The sequence below is a fragment of the Rhodamnia argentea genome, chromosome 6, assembly GCF_020921035.1.
Source record: "Rhodamnia argentea isolate NSW1041297 chromosome 6, ASM2092103v1, whole genome shotgun sequence".
Classification (NCBI taxonomy): domain Eukaryota; kingdom Viridiplantae; phylum Streptophyta; class Magnoliopsida; order Myrtales; family Myrtaceae; genus Rhodamnia; species Rhodamnia argentea.
In genome coordinates, this window is record NC_063155.1 from 18,187,895 (window position 1) to 18,210,405 (window position 22,511).

Consider the following 22,511-nt stretch of genomic DNA (forward strand, 5'->3'; position numbering starts at 1 on the left):
ACATATTTGGATGATCTTGGAATTGTGTTCAAATAATTTGGTAAGCAGTGCTTCTTATCATGATTAACTGCATATGTAAGCAAACTTGAGTTCAACATAATCAGTTCAGAGAATACTTTGCCCGTTAATTGGTTGGCGGAGGAAGATCTATCCCTCTCCTTCTAGTTGGAAAAATGATGAACAAGAAGGTCGAGACAATTCCAGCTCCGAGCGGCAGATTCATCATCAATTCTTTTCCCGTGGTTCCTGCTTCGGGAAAGAAACAAGACCACACATTCGGTTGCTAAAGGCAAAGATCAAGAAGACAATGAGCGACACAAAGGCATGGACCACGTCTACGAAACTAATCCTCAACTTCTTCATCTCTGTATCATTTTTAACATCTCCTTCACAATGACGATAGTCAAAGATGTAAAATCCTCCGAATGTGGCAATGCCGTAATGTAACTTCCCGTCTTTGCCTCTAAAGCTGTCCGCGAATGAAGAAAGGTAACAGACGACGGCAGACAGCCCAATTAAGGAGCTAGCCAGGTACTTGTTGTAAAGCCGGCAAGAGCCATTGTCGGAGAATGAAGGTATGAGAGCTTGGAAGGATAGGACGGTGCCGGTGGGAAGAAGATTGGCAAAGTTGGAAGCACTTGCTAGGGTCTTGGGCAGGGCATGCTGTGAGCTAGGCTTTGGAAGAGATTTTGCTGGTGTTTGTGTTGCTAATTTGGCCTCATCGTTTGGGGATGGAAGAGATGGATCAGCCATCGGAGAGAGAGAGAGAGAGAGAGAGAGAGAGATGGGTTGGCAATTTTGCATGAGGTGTGAACCATTTTATAGCACTACACGTCAAATGAAGAGGCAGATGCTTTCTGTCGATGTGGGATTCGAATTCAGTTAAGCACGAGCATGTTTACCATGTGATCCCACGAGCTTTATTGCTGTAGAACGATGGTGTCGGGGACTCCTCCGAGCTGCCTTACTTGTATGCTTACAAGAAACATAGATGGAACGACGACATTGCAGTTATGGCAGCAACCTCTTTTCTTCTCAGCGTGGGAAAAATTTTGTTTTACAGTGCAAATCTCGGGCCAATCATTGTAACCAAAACCAAACAATATGGTGATCTCGTGCTTTTGAGTTCAACGAAGGTTGCTAGAGAAATTTGCCCTACCTTCAGCCACAGAGCCAGAGAGCAAGCGGGCGGAAGGAAAAATGAAATTTAGTAAGGATTTTTCGGTGATCAATAACTTTGCTCATCGAATTGATCCCGACAAGTTTTTGTTATTAAGCGATCGTTATCCCCTGTAATAACCTCCAAGAGCTTTCTTAATGTAATAACCTCCAAGAGCTTTCTTAATCATATAGCCAAGGGCTAATATCACGAAATATCTCATACTTGGTATATCTCGATAAATTTACCATAAATTAACTTTTTGACCTCAAAAAACCCCAAACTGATGTACTTGTGGTCAAAAAATTTAATTTGGGGTAAATTTGTTACAAATGCACAAGTTTAGAATTTTTTGTGATATTAACCCTATAACCAATATGCCATTTTGCAACATAATTATCATATGTAAAAACTATATACACGCAATTCATCTGCCCATTCAACTGTATTTGTTAAAGGAAGTGAGAAGGCAGATCTGTACAAAGCCATTGTAGCTGTCGAAAGAACGTGGCTTGTTATGGCTTTGGGCGGATTATGCTAATCCGAGATGTATGCCGTGAGTCATTCTGTAAATTTAAGAATAATTCTTCGGGTTAGTATCCAACTTTAATAAGTCTGTCTTCGTACAAAATCAGCCGCCAATTTCCAGCTATTTGGTTTGACCAAAATGAAATATTGTGTTTTTTTTTTTTTTTTTTTGGGGGGGGGGGATCGGAAAAAGGTGCTTTATTGTTAGCATTCAGTTTGCGATAAAGACATGAAAGACTCGGAACAAAGTAAATTCCGATGAAGTTAGGGAGGGTTTGATAAGCCAATTACGAGGTAAGCAGTTGATCTATTGGACCTTTGCCAGCCAGTCCGCGACCCTATTCGCTTCACGGCACTGCTGCAATGGTCCAAAGACAATTTCGGGAAAGCCTAGCAGTAAGGAACGGGCCTCAAGTCGTTGTGCTTCCCACGTATACTGATCAAATCCCTTCAAACGCTCCTATAAGACTTTAGAATGTCTGACTCCAACAGAATCTTATCAATGTGCACTTTGCAAGCCATCGAAAAGTTCATCATGCATTTGTCATTTTTTTGTCGACGTTAACGCAAGATGTCCCAAGTAGGACAGCCGGCGTCTATGTCGATGATTTCCGGTCAAAATTAGTCGGATTGACTAAATTAGCATAAAAACAAAAAGTTTTTGATTCAATTGCAAAAAAAAAAAAAAATTATGACTGAATTGATATAATTACAATATGTTTAGGACCTTTTGGTAACATTTCCATTAAAATTTACTTTCACGTGTTGTTAATACGGTGTGACATGACCATATTGTCAGAGGATTGATTATATGTAGATTTTGCACCAAGAACTAATTCACATAGGAATGTCAAGAAGCTATCCAGGAACAGAAGGAACACTTTCTTTCTTGGCATGGATATTGGCAGGAATTTTTCCATTTCTCACTCAATGGCGGAACCTTGCTTGTTATCTTTCAATGTGCGAAAAAGATTTATATAGTCATGTTTGTCCACCGGTCCCGAATCACTTTTTTTTTTTATTTATAATAAATCAATGCACGCCATGTTATAACTCTCTCTTTCACACACACACGCACACCGGGAGAGAGAGAGAGAGAGAGAGAGAGAGAGAGAGAGAGAGAGAGAGAGAGATCTTTAGCTTTTTTTTGTTTTTGTTCCATTGTCAACATCTTCCTTATCCTCTCATGCACAGAAGAGAGAAAGAGAGAGGTCACCGATGGCGATTAGCAAAAACATGAGCAGCATAATGGATGTGGATGACGGTCTCGCCATTGCTCCTTAAGCCAAAAGGGATTTTGCAGGGATGATAGGTCGATGGTTTTGCTTAGGAGATGTGCTTTTTGTGATCTGTTTGTTCCACCATGCATGTAATATGAGAGTACATATAAGTCAAGCCACTAATGACAGAATCATAGATGTTGTTGTTTCTCGTCTGGCTAATCAAAAGAGGATGCCAAATAATTAAAATAATATGTTGCCTTTTCGTAATCGTCCTATATGCTTCTTCCTTACCTATAAAACATCGACTTTACATTTTAAACATACCCAACTTTATTAGCATTGACCAGCAAGTTATTAAAGTTAATGCCAATCAAGCAAATGTATAATCCATCCACCTACATTGCTAATTATTTCAAATCTTATTTATTACACAAAAATTGGAAGGTCAAACCGGATACCTTTTTCTCTTTATATTTTATAACATTCTTAAGGGCGGAGAAAAATTCAGGTATCAACAAAAGTATATTGGGGTATTCCTGATCGTGAAAGCGCACATTTTTTTGGCAAAAAAAAGGTCTTCTAAGTGTCTTTTAAGTGTCGCTCCATTCCATTTATAGTTAGATATCATTTTCTTAATAAGTCAAATATTGACTTTTAGGTTGACATTTTTGTCAAAATAATTTTTTGTTCATTCATCTTTGTAAGTGATTTTTCAAATTATTCATTTTCGGCGAAACAAACGATCATTTGTATGTGATTTTTTCATAATGGTTATTAGCAATATTTGGGTATCTTATTTCATATATATATATATCCCACCGAACACTAAGCAAGAATTTTCAAGGAAACGTGGTGAGAGGTTACCCGGTTGCCTAGATTAAATCAAAGGGCAAGATTGCACCTTCTCTTGTGGAAGAATGACAGTGCCGTCACATAATCATTGCTCAACACATTTTGATTGAATTGGGTAAGAGGTTACCCGGACCAAATTTATCGTCCTCGCCACAGCCCCATATTATTGCTGTGAATTTGAATAGTTCTTTGCTAGAGGAAAAGCAATAACAATAAGCCTAATTTCCTACAAAATCTTCCGAAGAAAAAAGAATCGTATGAGGAACTCTTTTAATTTGCGAGAACGATTTATAAAGTCGTGTTTGGCCACCGGTCCCGACTCGCTTCTTTTTCGATCATTAGGCATCATCTGTTAATTCTCTCTTTCACACGAATGCACACCACCAGAGAAATAGAGAGATATCTTTAACTTCATTTTTTATTCTTCAAATGGAACAACGGTTAAATTTTTATTTACATATCAATAAGAGACATTATGGATTTCCAATTCTTTTCAAGGGACTTGTTGCGCCGTTTCCTTTTCCCTCGAGGTCTCCTACGAAACTCTCTCCTCGTCCGCATGTGCGCACACGAGAAGATCAGACATGTGCGGCATCTTGGTGGCCCGCAATCACTGTCCCAAATGCATCTGATAATTTTTGCTTCCACGATTACTTCCAATCCTCCCAAACCACACCCTACAAAAAAACACGGATTTAGCCACGAACAATTTGGGAGGAAAAAAATTCGTCGCTAATTTCCGACGAAAATAGCGACAAAATAAATATTCGTCGCTATTTGCAACACAATTAGTGACGACACCATCCGTCGCTAATTTGAGACGAAAATAAACACGAACTGTTTTTCGTCGCTAATGTGCAACGAAAATAGCCATGAAAAAAATTTCGTCGCTACATTGCGACGAAAATGGCCACAAAAAAAATTTCGTCACACATTAGCAACGAAAACGGCCATGAAAATATTTTTCATAGCTACACCTTTGTGACGAAAATAGGATTCGTTGCCAATTAGCGACGAAATGCCACATTTCGTCGCTAATTAGCGACGAATGTCTTTTTCGTCGCAAAATATTTTCTTAAAAGTTAGCGACAAAATGTTATTTTCTTCGCAAAATTAGCACTATTAATAAAAATAACAAAGAAAAAAAATTAAAATTAGCGACAAATAAATATTTTCGTTGCTAATTTAGCGACGAAATATATTATTCGTCGCTATTTAGCAACGAAATATATTAGTCGTTGCTAATGTGATATAAATAAAAATAAAAATAAACATGAAAAAATAATTAGCGACAAACAGTGTTTTTTTGTCGTTAACCTCCTATTGAGCAATTAGCGACGAAAACCAAAGTTCGTCGCAAATTTGTTGCGAAGCATTTAGCGACGAACATTGATTTCATCGCAAAATTATCACTATGTAGCGACGAATCATGGTTTTCATCGCTAATATGATAGAAATATAAATAAAAAAGAAAATATTCAATTTAGCGACAAAATGTTATTTTCATTGCAACATTAGAACTATGAATAAAAAAAACAAAGAAAATGTTAAATTTAGTGACGAATCACTATTTTCGTCACTAATTTAGTGACGAAATGTATTATTCGTCGCTAATATGATTTAAATAAAGATAAAAATAAAAACTAATTAGCGACGAACAGTGTTTTTCGTCGCTAACGTCCTATTGAGCATTTAGCGACGGAAACTAAATTTCGTCGCAAATTTGTTGCTAAGCATTTAGTGACGAAACCCTATTTCGTCGCTAATTTGCGACGAACAACTATTTTTGTTGCTAAATCCACCGATAGTTTTATGACGCTAATTTCAAATTGTGTTGCTAAAGTCCTCGCTAAATTTGTACAACATATTTTCGTCGCGAAATTCATGGCCGAGTAAAATTTCGCCCTTTAAAATGACATTACCTTCTCTCTCCATACTCTTCTCTTTCGCCCGCTCTCTTCTCTCTTCTCTCTTCTCTCTTCTGTTTTGCCTTCTATCTTCTCTCCTTGCTATTCTTATTTGTGCCTTACGGTAATCATAGAATAAATTGTTGTTTATTTCACTATTTTCTTCTATCAATTGCCACAAGCTACATGAATCTTAACTAATTTCTCTTTTTTTAGGTACATGTCCATTTGAATATCTCGCAATCCAAGTGAACCTTGCAATTTTTTTATGAAATCAACCACTTTCTCCTACAAAAAATACAATTAGATACTTGGGTAAGTTTTCTTGACATTGTAACTTTTTTTTTTCAATTTCAAAGTAAAGTTGAGCTTGTGGATTGAAATAAGTTATGGTGTCTGTTTAAAAAAGTGTAGTAATGTACAATTAGCGACAATATTTGTGACATTATTCCATTGGATTGTTCATATAGGGTTGCGGTGAATTTCATCAGTAGTTGGGGAAGGGGAGATGCCGTCGAATTAGCGACGAAAGTCCACGTTCGTCGCTAATTAGCCACGAAATTCCACGTTCATCGCTAATTAGCAACGAACTTTCCATTGCGTAGATAATTAGCGATGAATGTCTTGTTTTCGTTGCTAATTAGAATAAATTATTAGCTGTTTATTTCACCATTTTCTTCTATCAATTGCCAAACGTTTCATGAATCTTATGTAATTTTTTTTTAAGGTACATGTCCATTTGAAGGTCTCGCAATCCAAGTGAACATTGCAATTCTCATTAAATTGACCACTTTAGACTATAAATATTTTAGTGAAATACTTGGGTAAGTCTTCTTCACATGGTATTTTTTTTTTTTTACTTTTTTCAACTTCAAAGTAATTATTGCGTCACGGATAGAATTTTAATTTTTACGATTTTATGGTTTTAATTAAGAATATTAAATAGTAGATATGGTATTTTTAATATTTGATGAGATTTTTTTAATATTTATACAGACACAATGCAAAGAGATAGGAATTGGATGTATAATAAGAACTTACCTGGACGATGAGGATTGACCGGTGAGTTTCGCATCGGGTTGGAACAGTTTTTGAAATTTAATAGTAGTAAATTTGAGTTCATGGATGAAAAGAAGGTAAGGTATCCGTGTAAAATGTGCAATAATAGTAAATTTCATGTGTGTGACAAAGTTAGAGAATATCTTTGTAGATTTGAGTTTACTCCGAACTATTATAATTGTACTTGCCATGGTGAACCATTTATATCTGATGAAGAATATCAAAGAAGTGATCAATTTTCAATTAGGGAATAATGTAATTATTATAACCAATTAAACCCATATCGGAGGATGGTGATTGATGTAGTTGGTCAAAATTTCATTTCAAAATTGAACCATACGGGTACTAGTTTTACTCATACATTTGAACAAGTGGGTAGTAACTATGCATCACAATTGGAAGAAATAGGAGTAACGGGTTTTGATGAGAATGTGCACAACGAAACTTTTACAAAGGAGTGAACAAAATGCCAAGAATCAAGCTTCTAGTTCTAGTCAAGGGTCTTCGGCGTCTGCGACATATGCTAGTGGCTCCATCAACATTGGGGAGCATAGAAAAAGAATGGTAAGTTTGTTAAACATGTTGTAAGTTAATTTAATTCAATTACTCATTTATGTTTCAATTTTGTAGGCACATGAATTGGGGACGGAACCGACGTATGTAGCTACATTCGAACACACATTTCAAAAGAAAGATAAGATATGGATTGGTGACCGAGCAAAATCTATTAAATTATGTAAGGTTATACTTTTGTCTTTATGGAAATTACAATGAAAATCATGAATGCTTTTAATATTTATAGCAGTTACATATATGAAATTATTATATTTTCATATTTATTTCGTTGAAGTAGGAAATATATGACGAGCTTTTAATCAGCACGGCTGGTGGCGGTGATGGTGGGGCTGCGTCCGAGCTAGCAATCGGCAATATGGCATAATGGATGGAGGCATCAGGTGGGTGAAGAGAGGAAAAATATTTGGGTTGGGGTCCTTGTCAAGGGTATATACAGAAAAGACTGTTGGAAGTTCATCCTCCAATGTGGCTATTTCAAGGAGGACACAACTCGAGGAGGAAATGACACAACAAGTGAGCCAACTAAGACATTTACTTGCAGAGAAGGATGAAGAAATGAAAGTGGTCAAAGAACAAATGTCAGAACAAATGTCACAAAAAGATGAGCAAATCGGTTCTCTGCAAAGTCAAATGCAATTGGTCTTGCGACACCTCAACCAAAATCAAGATCAAGTTCCTCATGTACCTCCCACTCATGAAATAGATGATGGGCACGATGATGGGCAACACAATGAGGACGAGATTGCTGTTGATGATGATGATGAATTAATTAGACGTCTTATTGATTAAACAAGAAGGCATCAGAGCTTTCTTTTTTTTTGGCAGTCAGGTTAGTATTTTTTGTAAGCTTATTTGTTATATGGCCAGGAGAGAAGTGCTGAAACGAATGCTGACAATCTGCTGAATCTAAGTTCAAGAGGCAACCGCAAATGGTTATAACCGTATCAATATGGCGAATTTAGGAAGGATACTTGAAACGAATACTGACAATCTGTTGCGCATGGTATTGTATTGATTCAAATGATGCTTTCTGAAAAAAAATTATGCTTTCTAAAGTTCCCATTACTAAAGATGTTCTGAAAGTCATGCAATTGTTTTAGGTCAATTACTGTGAAAATGATGTTGACTGTCGACGTCACCTGCAGCTTGTCCATTTTGGAGAAAAATTTGATTCCAATAATTGCAGAAATACGTGCGACAATTGCCTCAAGATCAAAAGTTTTGTTTGTGTTCGATGCGACTGAGATTGCAAAGCAATTGGTTTGAATGCTTACTATTTTTCTTTTTCAGTTGCTTTTGCTCTAATCTCTTACGAGCTAAGATTTTTGTATTGCTCATATTCGAATGTGGAATTATTGTTGCGTAGGTTGAGTTGGCGAAGTCAACAGGGTAGCAGTTTCTTCGGCTCACCTATTAGAAGTTTACAGGGGTTCTTTGAGTCTATGTATGTTGAGAAAGTAACTTAGATGTTTTCCTTTGATCATCCTGTTCTTTGTCCACTTGATTCTTAAATTAGAGTGTTAAATCAGGCCAAAAAGCATCGGCACGAAAAGCTGAATTTGCATGGAGCTGGGAAACATCTATCAAAGGGAGAAGCTTCTCATGCGCTACGGCATGTTGTTACTGAAGATTTACTCGTTGAAGATGTTAGGAAAAGTGACCTTTATGGATCTTTGTCATCAATACTGAAGGTAAATATTGCTCCTATGACTCTGTGTGGACACGAAATTCATTATTAATCATTGACTTGAGAAGAAAATTGTCCTTCCCCCTTTTGGATGCTTGCTTTTCGCTTTGAGACGAGAAACTATGTTCCTTTGTTGATCTCTCTGTTCAGGTGAACGAATCCAAGGCTTACAATCTTTGCTCTAGGAGACAATCTATCATACCGAGGTTTGTCAGTTATTTTGTTGTTCTTTAGTTGCTGATTATATGGGCATCCCTTCATTGAACCAAGAAATTTTCTGTTTTCAGTGTCGAAACTTTATCATCAGCATCTCATGGTGCTTATTAACCATGTGCCCCCTTATGTATCTGCTATTCTACTCTGATAGGGTGTTGAATTGATTTGTTAGGAACCTTTTCGTTCCACAATTTTAGCTTGAATAGCACTCATGTCTTAGAGACACGAACTGTGGGTTTGGAGCTTCGAGTGTTGAAAGAGACTGATGATTCCTCTTCTAGGCCTTTGGCTTAATAGGAGAGAGAAACAAAAAGGGCATTTCGGAAGAGTTGAGTCCTCTTGGGATTCTTTAAAGGATAATCGGTTGCACGCTCTTCACTTTTGGTATAGCAGGAGATTTCGAAAGCAATCACGGCCGAATAAGCGTTGTGCGTTGGCTTTGGGCTCGGGCCAAGGCCCAGACCACATGTTACTGGAATGGCCCGAAATGAGATTTTGGCCCAAGATTAGAGCCGGATCATTCGCTCGAACCGGCCAGTCAAACCTTTGAGCCGGAGAAGAGAAAATATTGTGGACCGGAATCACATTTTTTTCCCTTTACTTTATGATGATCTTTTCTCTATTTTGCACGCAAATTGTGCATGCCATTTTCGTTATTTTATTTGTTTTCAGCAAAAGTTGTATTACATGTGCGACTAAAATAAAATTTCCTAATTGACATAATTACTAATTCTTTTTAATTCGAATGTGTAATATAACATAAAATTTTCGGAGAAATTGTGCATGATAAAGAGTCTAACTATTTATAAAATTAGAACAAAATTGTAATTATTATTTATGGTATTTGTCTAATAAGTATGGTAAGTATGATATATATATATATAGACATGGCCGCAACTCAAAAAGTATAGTGGTAGTGATCACATGAACTACGAAGTCAAATATGATGATGATGCTTATAAGCTTTGAGCTCAAATGGACATGCCCACATGCTTCGAGCTTGAGTGGTGACTAGTGACCACATGCTTCAAGCTCTAACGACCACGGTCGCAAGCTTTGATGCCAAATCTAGTCATGACAATCGTATGATTTTGGCTCAAACAGCCATTTCAGCAACTTTCAAGTTTGGGCTCGAATGATCACGGTGTGCACAAACTTCAAGGCCAAATTTTGTCACCTAGTTTTTATAAAATATTAACATCCCATCTAGCATATGTATTGTTCAATTGATATTGACTATTTTATGAATGCTGAAAAAAATACAAGAGAATTTAGACATTACAGGTATAATTTTACCATATATGCGTTGGTGTTGCGTTGCGATTGATTATTATTTAGCCATAACGTATAATTACATGGCACTCAGTCATTTTTTAAGATATTATTAGATTGTTATGTTGGCGATAAGAAAATAATCATAACAATTTCATAATTATATGATTCCATTAAAGTTTTAATGTGGGTTAATGTATAATTAGTTCATTTATGCCACGTAGGATTTCTGTAATTCTAGGGTTTTAGACACAGAACGCAATCTCACTTTCCTTCCCAGCATTCGCATTCTCATTCTCATCGTCTCCGCCGTGACGTTCCCGAGCCGAAGAAATGCCGACCGTGAGCGTAGGCAGAGACCGCCTGTTCGCGGCGCTCGGAAGAACTTACAGTGAGCACTTACGAACTTTGACCCTCTTCGTGCCATCGCCGTCTGATGCGTCTTGCCGGATTTGGAGGGTTGCTATGTTTCGCTTTTCCAAGTGGTCTCATTTTCTGTTCCTTTTTTTGGGAAATGGCAGCGCAGGAGGAGTTCGAGGATCTGTGCTTCAGCTTCGGAATTGAGCTTGACGATGTGGTGAGCAATTCGTTGTCCATGTGTCTCCTCCTATTTTTGTGGGGGAATTTTGGGTTTTTGGGATCTTTAAGACTGAAGCGTTGGACTTGTTTGTGCTCACCAGACGACAGAGAAGGCGATCATCAGAAAAGAGAAGCACCTGGAAGAAGAGGCTGATGAAGACGAAGAAGTTATCTACAAAATTGAAATTCCTGCTAATAGGTAACTGCGGAGCTCATTCGACCTTTGATTATATATTGCAAAATTTCAAATTGTTTGGAGTTGTTTTGCGGGTTGTGTATGAATGCCATCTTCAGATGGGTTAAGTCTTGCGCGGACCATGTTACTCATAGTGGCTCTTGAGATGCTGTGTGGTTTGAGCTTTTCTTTGACATTGGGATATTGCGGGAGGGTTTTTTTTTTTGTAGCTTTTGAGTCTTTCAATGTGAAAGACTATATGCATTGAGGCTATTCTTACTTATAGTTTTTTTTAATAGTCTCAAAGATGGGTACATGTTAGACATTTGTTCACCACTTTGTGGAGAATTCTAGGTATATGGAGAAGTGAGTTGATATTCTGTCCCATGAGATTCCTGGTTCATGATAATGGTCCTTAAGGAGGTCAATGTTAAATTTAGTTCATGTTCAACACTTTGTCATGCTCGATGGGTCAATTCCCAAATTTGGTAGCTACTATTGTCAGCAAGCAATGAAACCAGCCTTTTTAGATTTGGTGCAGTGATTGGCTATATTGACTCCTTAATGCTGTTGGCTTTATTTTGAATCATGTCATCTAGAAATTTCATATTTAGTTGTAAAACAAAATTTTCAAAGATACAAGGGACTTATTATCATTTTAGTCTATATTTGTAATTAACGATTATTCTTCTTTATAAATTCGTGCATGTATTATAGAAATGACTATACTATTATGATAATAAGGTATCCCCTGGGAAATGCACAGATATGACTTGCTTTGCCTCGAAGGGCTTGCTCAGGCCCTACGTGTATTCAATAAGCAGGAGGACACACCTCAATACAGTATTCGTAACATCAGCAAGGAATCAATGCTTAAGATGCATGTAAAACCAGAGGTACTGATATGTGAGGATTGATTTGTCTGGATTGATCTATGCTGGAATCATTAATTACTCAAGTGACCATTTATGTGTTGCAGACCTCACAAATTCGTCCATACATTGTTTGTGCTGTTTTAAGAGGGATAACTTTTGATGAAGCCAGTTATAACAGCTTCATTGATCTTCAAGACAAGCTCCATCAAAATATTTGCCGGTATTATGTTTTAGTCTTTAACATGCAGCATAGTACCTGTTTTCCTTCTTTGTTTCCAGATGTTAGGGGGTTGGGAGGGATTGGGGGGAGGAAAACACCTTTTTTGGGAGGCTTTTACTGTGTTTGTCTGAACCTTGACTGTAAAAAAGAGGACCATGATCTTATATTGAGATGCAACTTCCTATATGGCTTGTCCAGAACAATGGGTTCAGAAAATATCTAGCATGCATCCAATTGTCTAGGCAATGATGAATTTTAGTGTGATACAAGAATGTTAATTAAAAAATTAAAGATGTCAGGGAAGCATTAATTTTTTGTTTTACTTTTTTAAATAAGGCACAGCTTCACTGTTGCATATGCTCTGTGTGCTCAGGATGGGCCATATATTTTATTACCCTTAGGAGGGCTATAAACTGTGAGAAATGCCTGGATGTGAAGAGAGGACTCTGCTGAGTTGTTTTGAATACTCTGCAAGGCAGTGATGATAGATATGTTGCTTGAACTAGTTATTCATTCTTGAGATCTATGTTCAATTCGATTTTTTATTTGCATGTAATAAATGCCCAGCCCACTGATCCCTCCACTTAGGACATCAGATGCTTGTGCTTATGCTAGATCCTCAAAAGCTTCTGTTTGGATTAACATGCTCGGACTTTGTCAATATTTTAGGCGAAGAACACTGGTTGCAATTGGGACTCATGACTTGGATACACTAAAAGGTCCATTCAGCTATGAGGTGTGTGTTTGAACTAATCCCCTGAACTAGAATCTAAAATTAAGAGTTCTTCGCATGTGTCCTACTATCCTTGCTTGATGGTTATGCCCAGCTAGAATGTAAATGGAATATTTACAGATTGCTGGCGTAGTGGCGCTTGTCATGATGGAGAGTGTTATCCGGGCTGGAAGCTTGTGCTCACCTATTCGTTTCTTTTTTTTTCCCTCCATATATTAAACGCCTAAAGGATTCCCCTTTGAAGCTTTTTCAACCCCACACATTGCCTCACCATGTATTATGTGTTTGCAAGGAGTTGCAGCTAAGCTAGACGGGCTTTGACAAGTTCAATTTTTGTTATCCTCACCATATATATACTCTCTTTTGATCCCCAAAATTCTTTTTATTATGTCTTGCTGTTATGAGTGCTCATCTACTAGATAAAGTACCGATGGAAACACAGAAGACAAGGAATTGCTCATTTGCTTTAGCTAAATATGTGGGAATTATATATTTGCTACAGCTAATGTTTCTTAGAACAAAGTACAACAAGGTGTTATGAGGCATGCAGCGTATCACTGACTCATGTTCCTTTTCTTTTGGTCGTAGGCTTTGCCACCTTCCAGTATAAGTTTCGTCCCCTTGAAGCAGGTAGTTCTATGATAACGATTGTATTTTGGTGTTCATGCATATGCCATGAGTCTGATCCGTAGGGAAGATCTGTGCTGTATATTTGTAAGGATTTTGTTAACTGTTCTCTAGGGGCAATTGTTAAGTAGTTGATTAAGAAATTTTTATAGTTTTCAATGTAATGCACTGATTTTTCTCATAGTATGTGTAATTATTGCTTTGGAAAGTGAATCATATCATATAAGTACGCTAAAAAAGTGGCCTTTTGTTATCTGTGCTCTAAGGAGACTTACTAAATAAATAATAAGAAAATTTTGTAATTGCCAATGCATTATCATGTTATTTACAATTACACTTTTGCAAAGTGAATTATACCAAACTTTTGAGCTTCATGAGAGTGCTATCAATCTTATATTTGTTTTGTTTTCTTTACCAACTGTGATTGATGTGTTGGCTGATCACACCTTAGTTTCTGTTCTGATATTAGGTGAAGAACTTCAGAGCTGATGAACTAATGGAATTTTATAAGGTGTGTCCTCAATAGCTGCTTCTTTTTCATGGTCTTCTTATAACCATCGCATTTATTCTGTTACATATCTCTTATTCCTGAACTAGCTTATTCTGTGTGCTACCATGAAGTTATAAATGTAGAACATTATTTTTGCCAAGTTATTTTACCTGTTTTTCGCTACTTTGTTGCAGTCAGATATGAAATTGAAGAAGTTCTTGCACATTATAGAGAACTCGCCTGTATTCCCTGTTATCTATGATTCACAGAGGTATGTTGGTTCCTTCCTACACTCTTGTTTGTAATGGAAGTTCCGAGTATCAATATGAAGTGTGTAGATTGATGTTAAGGTGAAGTAATTAATTAACACTTAAATACAACAACATGTTGACTTGCTTTTGATTTAACCATTGCCACTTTAGTTGCTAATTCTGCGAACTTGATTTATATGGCGGTTGATCGATGCATTGGGTTCAATTATTGCGAAGAGAAAATAATCAAGGTTTGGTGATATTTGGTTGCTCCAGTTGTGGATAGATGACACTGTTGCTATTGGCTTCACAATTTTGGTTACCATTGAATATGCTCAATGTGAAAAAATTGTAGTTACTATTTAGCTGTCATTGCCAAACAGTGTGCACAAAGTGATGTACACCTTTTGAGCGTCTTGCAATTAACAATTTGACAGATATTTGTGATGTATATTCTGATAGATTAGTGAGCATCTATATTAACTGAAATGATATAGTTGACTAAGCTGCTTGCCACTGAAAAATCTAAGTTCTTACTCCCTGCAGAACTGTCGTGTCTCTGCCACCAATTATCAATGGTGCACATTCAGCGATAACTTTAAAGACAAAAAATGTTCTCATTGAATGCACTGCCACGGACCTAACCAAGGCTAAGATAGTTCTAAATACAATGGTGAGCATACTCAAATTGTTTGTCCTTGTCTCTACACCCATCCTTCTGTGTAGGGGACTAAAGTGGGTAAATGTTTTCCTTTAGGTGGCAACCTTCTCTTCATACTGTGAGAAGAAGTACGAAGTTGAACCAGTTGAAGTGATATACTCTAATGGGGAGTCATTCATTTGTCCTGATTTGTCCTTATACAATATGGAAGTGTCCTTATCTTATGTCAACGATTCAATTGGAGCGACCTTGAAAGCGGAGGAGGTATTGTGACTATTCCTTTCAAGCTGGAGTTTAAGTGTTCATTTTAGGTGGATGTGAGCTTATAGTAGACTTGGTTGGTTATATTTTTCTCTCATCAACTGAGTAAATTTTTCTGTTGTGCCTAATTTTAGCCTATGACTATTTCGGTATAATGCTAAAGCTAGTTTCCTTCCTGAAGCATAAGCTTATGATGACGCCAACCAGTTAGATTTATGTCTGAAGGTTTCTGAGAAGCCACATCTATGATTGCATGGACATTATTTTGTTGAAAGATGTACTTTTAAATGTCAACGTGAGTTCCTCTGCTATGTCTTTGTTCTTGCCGAGCTCATGGTTATTCTGCCATCATTGAGACTGTTGTGTGCTATATCTGTGTTTGGTGGAAGTGGATAGGAGCCATACTGACTTATGATGATGGACGACTTCATATGGGATGATAATTTGTCTTTTAGACTGGTTAATGTGCTCTGAATTATTTTAGGAATTAATTTGACAAGACCTGTTTTAATAAGGTCACTGATGCAAGTATCTGCCACCAAGAGCATTTCAATGGAAAGAAGGCAGAGAAGCCTCCCTTTTTAAGTTGAGTCAGTCTCTGATGTCACAGGCTGTACTGTGTGGCACTATAGCTGATGTAGCATATAATCGGCCTCATTCTTTTTATGGCCTTTTCTCTTTGACATTTGCATGTTGACTGATGCAGTGATGGGGTTCGTTATGGCAATGAAGAAGATGTTTTGAAGATGGAAGGGGATGGAAGGGGATGGGAAGGGTCGATAGACTATATTTGCCATTTGTGACAATCAATGGGTTAATAGAGGTTTTCTAATTGGGGCCTTGGAACAATTAATTGGGGCAGATACTTCTTGGCAGGAACCTTTTTATAAACACAATAGGTCTCTCTTTCCCAATTAATAGCCCACCAACCATGTCTGACCTGAGGCTGCCTTTCTGAACACTCCACGATGATTTTGTTGGAAGTTGCATTGTACTATAGCTTTATGTTGCATTAGTTTGAAAGAAAAATGTATATTTAGCTGAACTATGTGAATGTATCTTCTTAAGCTCAGGTGACTAGCTTGTTGAACCGTATGCAATTAAGTGCCAAACACACTGTGCCAGATGAGGGACCATGTAACATCACTGTGTCTGTACCTCCTACCAGAAGTGATGTTCTACATCCATGTGATGTTATGGAGGTAATGTATTTGTATATCTGTATCAGAGTTTCAACTAGAATTTGTCACTCTCTTTATTTATGTATATGCCATTCTTTCTATTTGCATTAAGGATGTGGCAATTGCTTATGGATATAATAACATTCCAAAAAGAAAGCCTGCATCTTTGAAGCCTCTGCCCTTGAACCAGCTTACTGATCTTATTAGATTGGAGGTAGGCTAATATGGAGTTTCATTATTTGCAGTATATGATTGGTTCTTCTTTTTCCCATATGCATAACATCTCTTTACTTTTGTCTTTTTATTTCTTTTTAGATTGGTATGAATGGGTTTACAGAGGTCTTGACATGGCTATTATGCTCCCACAAGGAGAATTTTGCTATGTTGAACCGTAATGATGATGGATCAGCAGTAATAATTTCAAATCCTCGTTCCTCTGATTTTGAGGTTTGTAACTTTTGATTTCAGCATCGATGAATCAAAAGATCCTTACAAGTAAAATGTTGTGCAGTTTGGCTATCAATTTTATGTTATTGATGCTGCTATTTCTTGCTCAGTTGACAGTAGTTTCCTTAAATTATGATCAATAATCTTTTTCACCATGAATCAATATCTCTTTATAATGGTACCCTTGCTTCGAAAATGATGATCTGGTTTCTCTTTCTAGAATTTTCCTTAAATTTTTGCTTTCCAGTTTTGCTGCCTGTCATATCTTTGACAAGATAGCTTATCCTGGCTACTTGCAATCTAAGAAGCACCACACCGACACGCAACACGACACAACAACGATACGCCAACGCGTCATTTCTCAAAAAATAGAAAATTCCAACATGTATATTAAGTGTATATTTTTATATATGCACGATAAGTTATCATGTATATCTAACTATATCTACAGTGAATTTCTTTTTTTTCTTCTTTTGTTAGGTATTCACGATTAGGTTTTTTTTGGGCTGGCTGGGTACATTAATTTTTGAGTGGCTGGGTATATAACTTAAGTATATATTTTTCATAGATTTATATTTTGACCCCTAATTTATTGAAAATGTTTAAACTTTACCCGGTGCGTGTCGGAATGATGTGTCGGAATGTTGGACTTGCATGTCATTGGCGGGTTCGGAGCGCCGATCACGTGTCGAAGAGTGTCAAACACATGTCGGAGAGTGTTGTTCGACACACGACATGGACTCCGACACAACATGGAGGCCTCCAAAGAGTGTCTGTGCTTCCTAGCTTGCAATTAGCAAATTCAGTGTTTTCCAATGCGTTGTACCTTAATTTTTTTTTTTTAATAGAGAATCGTCATGTTTGGTTCTTATTATTGGCTTTATTTTGTTCTCCAAGGCAATTTACTAGCTGCGTGAGGAAGCTCTTTTTTCGTGCCCTGATTTCTCTCTATTTGTTTAAAGTTTCTCGTCCTTTTCCACAGGTAGTTCGAACAAGTCTTATGCCTGGCATATTGAAAACAATTGGTCACAACAAAGATCATCCAAAACCTATTAAGGTATCCGATTTTCAGTCGGCCTGTTTTATGCCCTGGAATCATTTATGGCAACTGACAAAGTTGTTCGTCGCTAGAAATATTCTGGCATATCTTAGTTGGATCAATACAATAAACGTATGTATTTGTATGTATGATTACTCGATTCAACATTATAATGAAGTAAGAACAATAGGCATATCAATCCCCTTTCAATTTGGCTATCGGATAGGGACACCATGATAATATGAGCCTCTCTGCTATTTGTCTTGCAATCGTGCAAAGAGCAACGATATTGTTCTGGTATCTTTTCTTTTTGACTTCATTGGTTGCATATTGAAACGACGCATAACCCATAAACCATCCACTTTTATTGGATGTACACATGGAAAATAAGTTATTGTTTGTTGTTGTGTTTTTTGGGGGTTTGTTTGTTGGGGGGGAGGGGGCTTGGGGCGCTGGCTTTGTTTTTACCTCTGAAGCCTTCTGTCAAAGACGCACTGTTGGTTTGACAATATGAGCTTTGAATTGTCTGACAATATCTCTAGGATCTGCATTTGTATTTATAATGTTTTCCCCATCTTGTTAATTTTAGATTTATGAAGTGGGTGACATAGCACTGTTGGATGTGGAAAAAGATGTGGGTGCAACAAACCGTCGCCTTTTTGCAGCATTATATTGTGGCGCTAACTCTGGATTTGAGGTACTAAAATCTCAAATTACAGTTTTGAGACACTAATTTCGGTGTTTTGCATGATTATTCAGTTTGAACATCTAAACCTCATGTTTGGGAGTTTGGGAGTTTGGGAGCCTTCTTCCCTATCCATTTTTTTATTCTGATGATGTAATAATTTTCATATTCTGGTGTTTCAACTTCTATGCTGCAGTTGATTCATGGCCTGGTGGACAGACTTATGGAAGTGATTGGAGTTCCTTTTGTTCCTGCTGGTGACAATACAGGCTATTATATAGAAAGATCCAATGTGAGTTTCTTCTTCCCTTCTCCTTTTATGCTGCCTCTGCAGTAGGCTGGTCCCTTAACCCCATTCATATGTAATGAAGGAGCCCGAGTTTCTTTCCGGTAGGCAAGCAAGCATCATTTCCAAAGGAAAACAGATAGGACATTTTGGCATCGTCCACCCTGAGGTATCTTATCCTCTTTCCGAGCCCTTTCAAAGATAACTAAACTAGTCAATTTTTCTTGGCTTTCGGATCATCAATAGAGCGGTTATGTGATACAGTGGTGTATGAAGTTTATCATTGACTTTGTTGCATTTGTTTTAGGTGTTGAAGAACTTTGACATTACAGATCCGTGCTCTTTCGTGTCGCTAAACATTGAGAATTTCTTGGATTTTTGACAAGCGTGAGTCTGTTTTCTCAAGTCATGATTCCCGCTTTCGACAGTCAAGACTGTTATCACTATACACCAACTGCTTTTGAGAGCTCTCTGATTGCTGTAAAATCTGTAATCTGCAGGTGCAGTGGATGCCAAAGATTATTATTGGACGGCTAAATGAATTGATGCAATTCCGAGTCATGGAGGGGGATTTGAGATTGAATCCAATTCAGATTGTCTTCCATATTTTATGTGATTCTCCACATGTGGAGAAAAACTGGGCCTCCATTTCTGTTATCAAATTTTGTATTCTAACTTTTCGTTGAATTGTTGACGCATGATACCCCTGATGAGTGACCATAGGGTGTAAATGGAATGACACCTTCAGGAAAAGAAAGGATTATGAAAACTAAGGCATGCTACAGAGATCTATTTGTCTACCCAGCTGTTAAAAATTGGCATAGTTCAACGTTAACGCCCTAGAGAACATAGGATTTGGTCGTTACCAGACCCTTGGCTAAGAGTGGCAGGCCCAATGAAGTGGTTCTTTTTGGTTTTTGTTTTATTTTTTGGGTCGACGCAGGGAGAAGTGGTTCTATCGGATGGTAGGCCTGGCAAAACTTCCTTTGCCGATAGGCACACTTTTGGGCTTCATGTGCCGAGTCAAGGCCCCTAACCTTGTTCTTGTACTGGGCCAAGGCCCATTTAGGCTAAACGAATGCCCAACTCTAGGTTTTGGGCCAGGGCATTCGTTGGCTCGGTCTATAGGCCTTAAAGGACCTTCACGTGTGCCTTAATCGTCGCATAAGCCCCAATCTGGTTCAGCGCACCTTCGGGCTATGTTGTTCATGGGCCTTTGCAGCATAGGGATCCACTCTGTTGGTCCTATTTATGGGCTCCGTGGGCCTTAAATGGGCTTTAGCGTCGGCTCAGTAGTAGGCCATGTTGGTCCAGTAAGGTCGACGTTTCGATTTGTTTGAGATGAGTGCCACGTTTGGATTTGCCGGTGGTGGTTCTGTTGGTGGTAGGAATCCTGTTGGCGGTAGGAATCCTGTTGGCAGTAGGAATCCGAGCAAAGTTTGTCTTGTTGGGAGTGGTGGTGAATCTGCGGAGTTGCAGCAGTAGGCAGCGGCCGAGTTGGTGGTGGTGTTGGTGGAGGTGCCTTCTGAGCAAGCGGAGCAACGGTGTTGGCTCAATCAGTTGAGTTATAGCTGTGCTTTCTTGTTAATCTTTATATTTTAAGTGAAAGGAGATGATGCCGACGATGATGATGTGGATGTCCCGTCCACCCCAGATGTTAAGATTTACGGCAAGTTAGCTATGTTGGTGTACCCCGTTAGCTAATGCCACTAGTTTTCTTGACGAAAGATTACAATTATCGAAATTTGAAAGTTCGGAGATTAATTGAGCAGAAAAAGAAAGTTTAAGGACAATATTAAACATCGAGAAAAAATTCTGGGACAATTCATGTAATTAATAGAAAGATAAGTGCATATTACAACACCATGTATATTAGACATGATGGTTTATCCTTATTATGTCCTCCTATAGATTGCTCATCCTCGACAAAATTTGCTTCTCTTTTACAAGTGGCTGTGCAAACCAACAAAAGAATAACTCAAGGGTAGTGCCGGACTCATCTATGCCTTTTTCTATTCTTCGCTTTTTTGTCTTTGAGCTGGTGCAACTATACTTTACACCGAGTGATAAACAAATACATGGGGACTGAGACCCAATAACAAATTGTACCGCAATAAACTTAGGATATCTGTGTTTCCGAAGAAAATTACAAGACGGTATGGTGGTAATAAGTATAGTGGGAAATTCAGTCATATATCTATTGTACGGATGTCGATTCAGATTCAGACCAATTTTTGTGTGGGATTGCAATGTAATCATTCCGATAAGTTAATATTGGAAAATGGCTGATGCGGTGGCGATCTCCAAGATGTCTACGTCAGCATGCCATGTAGGACGATTGGCCAGGAGTGAATGCCACGTAAGCTATTTCTAGTTGCAACTAGCCGAAAGGATTATATTGGAGTCTCGCCGTAGAGGTTCGGGATTACACCGACAGAATCGAAAAATTTATGACTAAATTAGCATTTGTACGGTAGGTTTAGAACTGATTTGTTATCCCTAAGTATAGTCAAGCAAAGTAAGGCTTCAATTAAACAAATTAAAAGGACTTGAGGGTGATTAAAGTGCATAGGCGTAGAACATGCATTAAATTAGTAGCCTTCCATATATTCACCAGCACAATTAGTAAATTCAATATATATTACTCAGCAATTCTATATTTTCCACTGAATTTGTGGCAACATGGGAAAGAAAATCAACAATGCAGATTAATTAAACGAAGCTTCCTTAAGCCAATCACTATGACTAAGCAATGTCCAAAATCCACCTCACAATTTGCACAATGGGAAAGCTGTTGAACTATTTTAAAAACCATAAACCAAGGGAAAATTACTCGATCGGTCCTAAACCTATAATACGGACTCCAATTTAGTTATAAGCTTTTCAATTTTACTAATTTAGTCATAAATTTTTGCGCGAAATTCTAGTGTCTTCCTTACTTAAAATCACCGACGTGGCGGTTCGGTCATCTCCAACCGTCCTATGGGACACATAATCATGTCAGCGATTTTCAGCGAAAATTGAATAAAAGGATTAAATTAGAATCTCGCATAAAGGTTTAAGACTAAATTGACAAAATTATAAAGTTTAGGACTGTATTGGAATCCATATAATAGGCTTAAGATTGATTGGTTAATTTTCCCGATACACCAATTCAGCATTCCGACAACGTTAATTATTTTCCGAATTGCAAAGCAGTTAACTTGTAACTAGAAGTCATCATCCGACTTTCTCAAAGTAGTTCATGTTTTCTTATAGACCGTAAGCACGCTAGAACTAAATGCGGGTGATATGCTAGATGAGTCCCTGGAATCACATTCCTGAAAAGCGTAACCAAAAGTCAACGTCGGATTGTCGCGACCTAAAAAAAAATAAACAAGTTAATTTTCGGGCTAATGGATTATCGGGTTAATTAATTAACTAACCTAACTCGGACTCTCCCAAGTCCATACCAAATCGCAACTTAAGGTTCAAATAATTAACATGCAATGTGATTTGAATTTGGAGTCGCCACTAATCATT

At 37.7% G+C, this 22,511-nt stretch overlaps 2 protein-coding genes across 3 annotated transcripts; one reads left to right on the plus strand and one right to left on the minus strand.

The window, feature by feature from the left end:
- Positions 1–57: 57 nt before the first annotated feature.
- On the minus strand, positions 58–753 carry LOC115751710 (protein DMP3). Its single transcript, XM_030689672.2, has one exon. The coding sequence runs from the start codon at positions 751–753 to the stop codon at positions 226–228; it is 528 nt and encodes a 175-aa protein (XP_030545532.1). The 3' UTR covers positions 58–225.
- Positions 754–10,762: 10,009 nt separating this feature from the next.
- LOC115751712 (phenylalanine--tRNA ligase beta subunit, cytoplasmic) lies at positions 10,763–19,742 on the plus strand. 2 transcript variants are annotated; one of them, XM_030689675.2, is made up of 20 exons: positions 10,763–10,870; positions 11,001–11,056; positions 11,160–11,257; positions 12,000–12,129; positions 12,213–12,328; positions 12,998–13,064; positions 13,650–13,691; positions 14,158–14,199; positions 14,373–14,449; positions 14,976–15,102; positions 15,187–15,354; positions 16,425–16,553; positions 16,645–16,746; positions 16,848–16,979; positions 17,962–18,036; positions 18,608–18,715; positions 18,900–18,995; positions 19,075–19,158; positions 19,297–19,376; positions 19,490–19,742. In XM_030689675.2, the coding sequence occupies exons 1-19, from the start codon at positions 10,813–10,815 to the stop codon at positions 19,369–19,371; spliced, it is 1,782 nt and encodes a 593-aa protein (XP_030545535.1). In that variant the 5' UTR covers positions 10,763–10,812; the 3' UTR covers positions 19,372–19,376; positions 19,490–19,742. The 2 variants fall into 2 exon arrangements, with proteins under 2 accessions (XP_030545535.1, XP_030545534.1); XM_030689674.2 differs by having other exon boundaries at positions 10,770–10,870; positions 19,483–19,742.
- Positions 19,743–22,511: the final 2,769 nt, after the last annotated feature.

Bases quoted from the DNA above. Each gene is read 5' to 3' on its own strand.
- LOC115751710 (XM_030689672.2), bottom strand. From the start codon at position 753: ATGGCTGATCCATCTCTTCCATCCCCAAACGATGAGGCCAAATTAGCA.
- LOC115751712 (XM_030689675.2), top strand. From the start codon at position 10,813: ATGCCGACCGTGAGCGTAGGCAGAGACCGCCTGTTCGCGGCGCTCGGA. The intron at 16,747-16,847 runs GTAGGCTAATAT...ATTTCTTTTTAG, and splicing joins CTGATCTTATTAGATTGGAG to ATTGGTATGAATGGGTTTAC. The intron at 19,159-19,296 runs GTATCTTATCCT...CATTTGTTTTAG, and splicing joins TTGGCATCGTCCACCCTGAG to GTGTTGAAGAACTTTGACAT.